Below are 9,331 nucleotides of genomic sequence, written 5' to 3'. Positions count from 1 at the left end.
GGAGCCAAGAAAATAGTAAGCCCAAAATGATTCTCACCAATAGCCCAAGTTGATATTGGAGTCATGTTAGGATTGAGAAAGTTGAATTAGAGATGGAGAATGATTTATTGTTTCTTTATTCTTATTTTTATTTTGCCTATATATACATGAGTTCATGTATATTTTAGGTGGGACTTGGAGAACAATAAAAAGGAATACACTTTCTCTCTCTAGATTTTAGGGTTTTGTTTTCTCTTCTAAAGGAGGCTACCACCAGCCTAAATTCTAAGGTCATTCATCAAGGCATATTGGTGATTCCTAAAGGGAAGATAATAATCTAACGGAAGGAGAAATGATCTTGCTAAAGGGATCTACAATAAGTGAGAACATTCACTTTAGAGGAAAGTTCAAAAGGTTTACTCACACCTTTGATGTAAGTATTTAATCTGTTTATTGAATTATGCATCATCTTTTATTTATCTTTGCATAAAACTTGTCTCTGTGTGATGAATCAAGATCCGTGATTGTAAATCTCTCAAAATTTTTAAAAACTTGCATGTTTCCCAACACTTGCAACCCCAAATAGTTCAGGGAGTATTTTTCACTTTTGATGATAGTTCTAAGATTTTTTTTACACTTTTGCCTTGAAAATAATATATAAATATAGGTACTCTCTAAATTTGAATCCAGTTAGGAGTTAGACTCAAGCACCATTGACCCGTTTGAGTCTATGACCGGTCTACTTTTATTGCAATAAAATACAATATATATAAAGACATAAGCGTAATTACAAACTCAATAAGTCTAACGAGGGTGATGTCAGTATAATTTAACAAATAAAAAGAGAGGTAAGTGTCAATATAATTTATCCTAAAAATAATTATCTGATACTTGGAAATACTGAGAATGTAGCACCTTCAACAAATAACAGAAGATTATAGAATTATGTTAATTTTATTAACAAATGAAATATTGAATAGTGAGTGTTTATGACAGAGATACTTCTAGAATATTTAATATTTTTTCATATTTAAATTCAATAAATAAATAGGTCCGATTTTTTTTTTTTTTTTTTTTTTTTTTCAGGACAACATAGATATTTTGAAACATCTTGAATGGAAAGCCAACTCACTCGAGTTTTTTCCAACCCAGTGAGTTGACCCAGCAACTACGCAATGATGTCATTTCTGTCACTTTTTTTTTTTTTTTTAATCACCTTTCATGCTTTGTTTGACTCCTTTACACGAACTTCACGATTCTAGCTACAATTATTTAACATCCAGTATTCACGAAATTTACAAATATATCACAATCTCACGCGCTTGCAACGATTGTAAACCACTTCCACACAGAAAATGAAGGAAAAAAATATAGCGAGGCTGATATATTTTGAAAAAATTATAAAAAAAAAGTGAACTTTGGGAGGTTTTGTTACCACTATTCATTTGCCCAAATTATCATTATTATTTTCGGGTATCACTTTTGTGAAGATAAGTATTACTTTTGTGTATAGGGACACTATTTTTGTGCATATAAATATCACTTTTGTGATCAAATGTGCAACTCTTGTAATTAAAAGTATCACTTTTGTGCATAAAAATACCACTTCTTTGTAGGTAAGTATTACTTTTGTACAGAGGTATCACATCTATGCATACAAGTACTACGTATGTATATGTAAGTACCACTTTTGTGCACAAATATATCACTTTTTGTGCATATTATTTTGATTACTTGAGTTGAACAAAAATGGTACCCGTGTGTACAGAAGTGGTATTTCTGTGCGTAAAAATGGTACTTATATGTGTTGGAAGATGCTAAGGGTAGTTTAGATAAATGAACAATGTTTTTTCATATACGCCTCAAATTTTGGTCAAAATCTATGAATTTGAAATATATGGACTTTGACTCCATCTCTGAATAATAAAACCTCCCAAAGTCCAAATTGAATATAAGAAGGTTAAATTAGTAATTATATACTAAAAAAAAAAGCAGTTTCACTTTTTAATTGAGATATTTATTTTCGGACACCCAAAAATAAAAAAAAGTGATACTTTGGATCCAGTGGAGTAATTATAGTAACAACTCATTAGACCATTGCTACAACAATCAACCAATTATTTATATTTATGCCAACCAAGCAGCGCTAATTTTCAAATCAAGTTGATTATTTAGTGGTTAAAATATAGTATCCAATTACTCCCTTTGTCCAAAAGAAAAAAAAAATTTGTCATATTTTTTTTTTGGTCTGTCCTAAAATAATTATCGCTTTCTTTTTTTTAAACAATATAGTTTACACTTTTTCATATATATCTTTGGAGTTTAATATTTCAAATTTGAATACTAAAAATTTAAAAGGGTAAATTAGTAACTTTGTAGGGAGTCAAGGAATGTCCCATATGTCCATTTAAAAATTCATACCTCAAAAAACGACATTTAAATTACCTTCCAAAAAAAAAAATCACATTTAAATTGAGACGGAGGGAATATATCATTTACCCTACACTAATAAAGCAAATATAGCACAAAATTGACTTTGATATCGCCGCTCCCCAAACTTATATTTCCAATTTCTCAATGTCACCTCACAGACATTTCATGTGCCTCTATATATTTACTATATGCTCAACCCCAAACTCACAGAAGCTGCATTATTCATTCCAAACAAACTTCCCAAAACATGGAGTCCTTCATTGTCTCCCTCCTCTGCCTCTTTGTCTTCCTTATCTATCTCTCTCTACACTTCCTCTTCTACAAGAGCAAGGGCTCCAACCTCCCGCCGGGCAAAACCGGCTGGCCGGTCATCGGAGAGAGCCTTGAGTTCCTCTCCACCGGCTGGAAAGGCCACCCGGAGAAGTTCATTTTCGACCGCATGGCCAAATACTCGTCTCAAGTCTTCAAAACCTCACTTCTAGGTGAGCCAGCAGCGGTGTTCTGTGGTGCAGCATGCAACAAGTTCTTGTTTTCGAACGAAAACAAGCTTGTCCAAGCATGGTGGCCGGACTCCGTCAACAAAGTCTTCCCTTCGTCCACACAGACCTCTTCGAAAGAGGAGGCCATCAAAATGAGAAAAATGCTGCCAAATTTCCTCAAACCCGAAGCGTTGCAGCGCTATATTGGCATCATGGATACCATAGCGCAGCGACACTTCGCTTCGGGCTGGGAGAAAAACGACGAAGTTGTTGTTTTCCCTCTGGCCAAGAGGTACACCTTCTGGCTCGCCTGCAGGTTGTTTGTGAGTGTAGAGGATCCGAACCACGTGGCGAGGTTTGCTGATCCCTTCAACATGTTGGCCTCCGGACTCATTTCTATCCCCATTGATTTGCCGGGAACTCCGTTCCACCGGGCCATTAAGGCATCGAATTTCATCAGGAAGGAGCTGGTGGCGATCATCAAGCAGAGGAAGGTGGACCTGGCTGAGGGGAAGGCGTCGCCGACGCAGGATATACTGTCACACATGCTTGTGACGAGTGATGAGAATGGGAAGTTCATGCACGAGTTGGATATAGCTGATAAGATATTGGGGTTGTTGATTGGTGGACATGACACTGCAAGCTCAGCTTGCACTTTCATTGTCAAGTATCTTGCTGAACTCCCTGAGATCTATGAGGGGGTCTACAAAGGTATATCCTAAATCCTATATATATATATGTATGTACGCACTTGGATAAATCCCATATATTTCTAACTATACTATAGCATGCATATATCACGTACAAATAGCAAGACCTTTAAATTTTACTTTATTTAAATATATATTTTTGGTTTTAGATGGGGTCCTTAGGCATAAATTAAGTCTGAGGGCAAAAATAAATATGAGACACTTTTTAGGTTTAATGGGTCAATTTGAAAATAATCTTTTGTTCTAAATTTATAATTAAAGTTGGATAATGCTTAGCTACTCAGCCGTGAGTAGTTTCACCCTACTCGTCCCTTGTGTGTTCCAATAACAATTTGCTTTAATAAAAAAATAATCCATATCCTCCTGTATTTTCTCGGATCTACCATTGAATAAACATGGATTTTTTTTATTTATTAAAATTAATGTGGTAAATTGTTATTGGAACATACAATGGGTGAGTAGGGTGGAGCTACTTACCGGTGAGTGGCTAAGTATTATCCATTAAAGTTTGAAACAAAAAGAACAAAAGTGGTTTGCTGAGTCAAATGGTGATGCAACTTGGAGTGGATACAATCTTAATTTTTTGATTAATACTTCTTCATGCCTTCAGCAAATGGACATAATCGGATAGTATATGATTAAAAAAGCTATATATAATACACCTCTTTTTGAAGACTCTAATTAAATTTTTGGCGGCTTAATTAGAATAATTCATTAATTAGTAAATTAGTTATTATCTATTAATTTGAACAGAGCAAATGGAGATTGCAAAATCAAAAGGTGGAGGTGAATTGCTGAACTGGGAAGATATTCAGAAGATGAAGTATTCATGGAACGTAGCATGTGAAGTTCTCAGACTTGCCCCTCCCCTCCAAGGAGCTTTCAGAGAAGTCCTCACTGATTTTATGTTCAATGGTTTCTCAATTCCTAAGGGCTGGAAGGTAATTAATCATATTTCACTCAAATACATATGATATTAATTTAATGGAGAATTATCCAAAAGATAAATACCACCAAAGCCTTCAAACTCAAATCAACTATTGTTATTAAAAGACTAACTTAGTAGTACTTATTTACTTTTCAAAATGAGATCAATTTTTAATAATTTATACTTTTACTATTTACATTAATTTTTCCAAGGTGCTTAATTTTTAATAATTCATATTTCTATTATTTACATTAATTTTTCCAAGTTGCTTAATTTTTAATTTATCTTGTTACAGATTTATTGGAGTGCAAACTCAACGCATAAAAATTCAGAGTTCTTTTCGGAGCCCGAAAAGTTTGATCCATCAAGATTCGAGGGAAGTGGACCGGCTCCATACACATTTGTACCTTTCGGAGGAGGACCTAGGATGTGTCCCGGAAAAGAGTATGCCCGATTGGAAATACTAGTATTCATGCACCATCTCGTGAAAAGATTCCGGTGTGAGAAAATTATTCCGGATGAGAAGATCGTCGTGGATCCTATGCCGATCCCGGCCAAGGGCCTTCCAGTTCGCCTCTATACTCGCAAGGATTAAATTTGGCTAGATCCATAACCTACTCACAAGAAATTCTACCTAGCTATACATAAGCATAACAATCAATGCTTGTTCATGTACTCTCTATTTTATAATTATAATTATAATTATAATTTTCCTTATTTCATTTGTTTCCAATATGTCCTGGTTATAAGCCAATGAAGTCTGTTACTAGTTCTACTTCATGTTTAAACTTTAAGGGATAAAAGTGTAAAATGGAGAAAGCAATAACTTTATAAAGATTAAGAAGTAGATATGTGTGTGACCAATTGAGTGTGATACATAGTACTCGCAATTAAATTGGTTTTAAAAGTGTATGTACAACCTTAAGCCTTGTTTGGGTAACTGAGCTTCACACCAGCTTCTGCACACGTGAATATTTGGTTTATATATGGATGCTATTAAAATCTAACGACCCACACTCACTTTATTTAGATAGGATGCTATCTAAATAAATTTACTTTAAATGTAAAAGATGTGTTTTTGTCATATAAATCTTTAAATTTGGCTCAGTACTGACCTTTGCTTACCATTTGTATCATTGACGGTAGATGGGAGGGGTGTGTAACCCCATAATATGTTTTAGGGTAAGTTTTATTTATTTCTCTTAAGGTTTGTCAATATTCTACATAAATTTTTTTTGTACGTTTCATAATTCTACTTATCTCTAAGGTTTTGATTTATGTAATAGATTTTTAACATCAAACATTTCATGAGCAAAACTGATATGAAAGGCATGTGAAATTATGAAATGTAGAAGGGGTCTATGTGAGATATTGATAAATTTCAAGAGAGGTAAATGGAATTTACTCTATATTTTAAATTCAATACTTCAGACAATGTTTTATTACCCATTCATGATATGAAACTTAATACACCAATGACCTTGCAAAGTAGAAGGTAGAAAGTTCAAGCCTCTAAAATAGTAAATAGTAGGTGTATGTGTGTGTTCCCTCCCTATCTTGAAATATATAATTTAGGGGTGGGCCACCCAAAAAAATAATATATATATTTTTATTATAAGCAAATTTAGCCCTGTCCATAAAAAGAATATATATTACTATTATTAGTCAACCCAAAAAAATATTTACCCACCCCATTCAAAAATTTTGGATCGGCCCATATATATATATATATATATATATTTAGTGAGCCCTTAATATTTGTTTCCCCCACAGTCCATGCAAATTATGAACCAAACCACAATCAGGTTAGGACTACTCACTAAAAAAAGGCTTTCATTAATCGATCTGAAATATATATACACGTGCATGCATTTTTGTATGGTTAGTGAAGTTATTATCATACTCTAGTCTATACAGCATGTGATACATTGATTAATAACAATATATCAACATACAGAAATTATGAGATAGTGGACTCTTTGGGCCTCTAGCAAGGAAACTAACAATTTTGGAATTCCTTTGTGAGCTCACAGATCTTCATTATTTCAGTTTTACCCCCAAAAATAATTATGATAATTTATTATACCACTCAAAGAAAAAGAAAAATGACAATTATGAGTCATTTAGTCACTTCTCCTACCTCAAATGGGGGAAGGTGAGGAGTTTGAGTTTCATAATGGGTATTTGTGAGTGTATGAAAGAGTATTTATCTAAATTCGTAAGAATTGTAGTTGTGATATTGCTCTAGTCTCTAGAGAAAGAGAGATACGAGTAACTAAGATGAAATTAGATGGGTTTAAAAACTTTAATTAACATTAATAGCTTTTTTATGGAAACCTATCATTGTAATTAATCTAATAAAGTTGAAATTTCTTAGCCTTTGATTCAAGAAGTAGTAGCCATGGTAGATTAATGTCTCACTAAGAGGGTGATAGCTCAATTGAACAACCTAGCTACCAGCAGTACTGAATCAATGAAGTGGGAGTTTTGGATATATATATATATATATATATATATATATATATATGTAATGTTCCAACTACATTACAATATATCTTCCTCCAAGGTGGTGAAGGACTCTGCAGCTGCTAAATATGACAATTATTGTAATATGTTGGTCTCTTTCTTGCATTTGCTGTGCTTGTCTCTTAGCTTGTAGACCATCTCTCTGTTTGTACCTCTTTTCTTTCTTGGCCTTTATAAAATTTTACCTTCCACTGACGATCGAAAATAAATAAAAAAAGAACGATAAATTACATTGACCTCTTTTTTTTTTCTATATTTTAAAAATCATACCAACCTCCACTTTTACCATTTTGACATTAAGTTATTTTAATCATTTTTAATTAAAAAATTTATAAGGGTAAAATTGGAATTTTAAATCCTTAAATTGCTGACATTAATGGTGTTAATTTGTTACATAATTAAGTTGTCAATACAACTTTTTAAGATACCACTTGAACTAAGTTAATAGTGATTATTCTGCTAATGCTAATTATGAATGACACTATCATAATCTCATGTTTTTATTAATAAAATATTAGAATGAAAATTCTAATTTAATTAGCGTGCGTTATCAATCTCCACTTAACTTGATTTTGTAATGCTTAACAAGCATGGAAAAAGATTAACATACACAAATGAATCTTACAATTGAAGTTTTGAAGTTCAAGTGCAAAACACTAAAATTCTCACCAAGTCTAGAGTTCATTTTCCTTTCTTTCTGTTTGTCACCACCGTGGGAAAGAAGAAGCTGCATGTCCCAAAAAAACATTGGTACGTGTCAGTGTGTGTGTTTGTGTGTGTGGTGGCATATATGCATGCACCTGTTGATGGATGAGTCTCTAGCTCTTTATATTAAGAGGCAGGTGTAACCAACCAACAATGGCAGCATTTCTCCAAGCAACTGGCCTCCTATTAATTAACTACCAAAAAAGTGAACATTCAATTCAATCATCCAAACATTAGTAGTCAATTGTATTAGTATAGAAATCTATGGTCTTTCTAGCTTGCACATGACCCCACCTTACATTACTACTTTTTTCTTCTATCTTATATATCACACAAGAAATTTTTTTTTTTTTTTTGGTAGGATAGTTAGGACACAAATAGTACTCATTATTGTTTGTATGAAGGTTTATTCTTCTTCTGTTTTAAGTTAGGTAAGTATTCACTATATATATATATATATATATATATATATATATATTAACGGAGTAGTATTCACTATATACATTTCACAAATTGGAACTCGAACTCTTATCTCTTTTAGGAAAAAAGAGGGTTATATCATTGGATTAACAAATTTATTGTTTAAGATGCAATTCATCAACATATAATTAGAAAAAAGAATATGCTATTTTTACCAAAGGGTTGAGCCAAATAGGTGAACCGAGGCCCGTTCAGCTGTTAGAAAAAGGAATATACTATTTTTAGCAAAGGGTTGAGCCGAACAGGTGAATTGAGAAAGCCTTGGTTCACTTGTTCGGATCAACCCTTTGCTAAAAATAGCATATTCTAATTTTTAATTATTTGTTGATGAGGGAAATGCTCTATAATTAGGTCCAGAATTACAAATGAAATCCTAATCCGGAGACTATTGATTGGCAAAATACAAGGGAGTGACCCACTCCCTTGTATTTCACCAACAAGAAATTTTTCGTTACGATTTTGGTTAAAATTCTCGGTTTATACAGTTCAACTCAAAATAGAATTGTCTTAATTATCAATTTTTCTTAAAAATAATATTTTGTTGAGTTATTAGTAAAATAGAGAATTGCCCTACAGCCCACAAAGTTGGTAAAATAGGACTTTTATTTAATAATAGGGTAATTTACACAGACCTCTCCTATGATTTGCCATAATTACAGGCAGCACCCTTCCTATTTCAGAAATTACTTGGACCTTTCCTACTTTTGAAAATATCCTACACGGACATCCCTTCCATTACCGTCAACGACGGAAATTGATGACGTCGTCTACTATTTTTTCTAAAATCCCTAAAATACCCTTATCTATATAATTTTATATTATATTTAAAAGATATATATATATATATATATATATATATATATATATATATATATATATAATACACATATATAACCTTATTTCATTAGAGGATGAATCTTCAATAATCATATTTGAATTGGGTTTTTTTTCTTCTCCCAATACCACGCCAAATTTATCATCTTCTATGATCATATATTCATCACCTCCCAATTCTTTCAATCCAGAGTTAGACACAAAAACAGACTAATCCTCCTTTGCCTCCACTTCTTTAACACCAAAACCACCATTGA

General features: G+C 32.7%; 1 protein-coding gene across 1 annotated transcript; it reads left to right on the top strand.

Annotated features, from left to right (window-relative positions):
- The first annotated feature begins 2,610 nt into the window (after positions 1–2,610).
- Positions 2,611–5,386, top strand: LOC132278617 (beta-amyrin 28-monooxygenase-like). Its single transcript, XM_059780450.1, has 3 exons — positions 2,611–3,602; positions 4,355–4,542; positions 4,825–5,386. The coding sequence occupies exons 1-3, from the start codon at positions 2,660–2,662 to the stop codon at positions 5,122–5,124; spliced, it is 1,431 nt and encodes a 476-aa protein (XP_059636433.1). The 5' UTR covers positions 2,611–2,659; the 3' UTR covers positions 5,125–5,386.
- The last annotated feature ends 3,945 nt before the right edge of the window (positions 5,387–9,331 follow it).

Source organism: Cornus florida, unplaced genomic scaffold (assembly GCF_030987335.1).
Source record: "Cornus florida cultivar Cherokee Brave unplaced genomic scaffold, ASM3098733v1 CherokeeBrave_3.0.0_Hap2_Chr10, whole genome shotgun sequence".
In the NCBI taxonomy this organism is placed as follows: Eukaryota; Viridiplantae; Streptophyta; class Magnoliopsida; order Cornales; family Cornaceae; genus Cornus; species Cornus florida.
This window is presented reverse-complemented; position numbering and strand designations above follow the sequence as displayed.

What these genes read in the sequence shown, in the direction of transcription:
- LOC132278617 (XM_059780450.1), top strand. Translation starts at nt 2,660, where the DNA reads ATGGAGTCCTTCATTGTCTCCCTCCTCTGCCTCTTTGTCTTCCTTATC. An exon ending in CTATGAGGGGGTCTACAAAG is followed by an intron (nt 3,603 to 4,354) that starts GTATATCCTAAA and finishes TAATTTGAACAG; the next exon opens with AGCAAATGGAGATTGCAAAA. An exon ending in CAATTCCTAAGGGCTGGAAG is followed by an intron (nt 4,543 to 4,824) that starts GTAATTAATCAT and finishes ATCTTGTTACAG; the next exon opens with ATTTATTGGAGTGCAAACTC.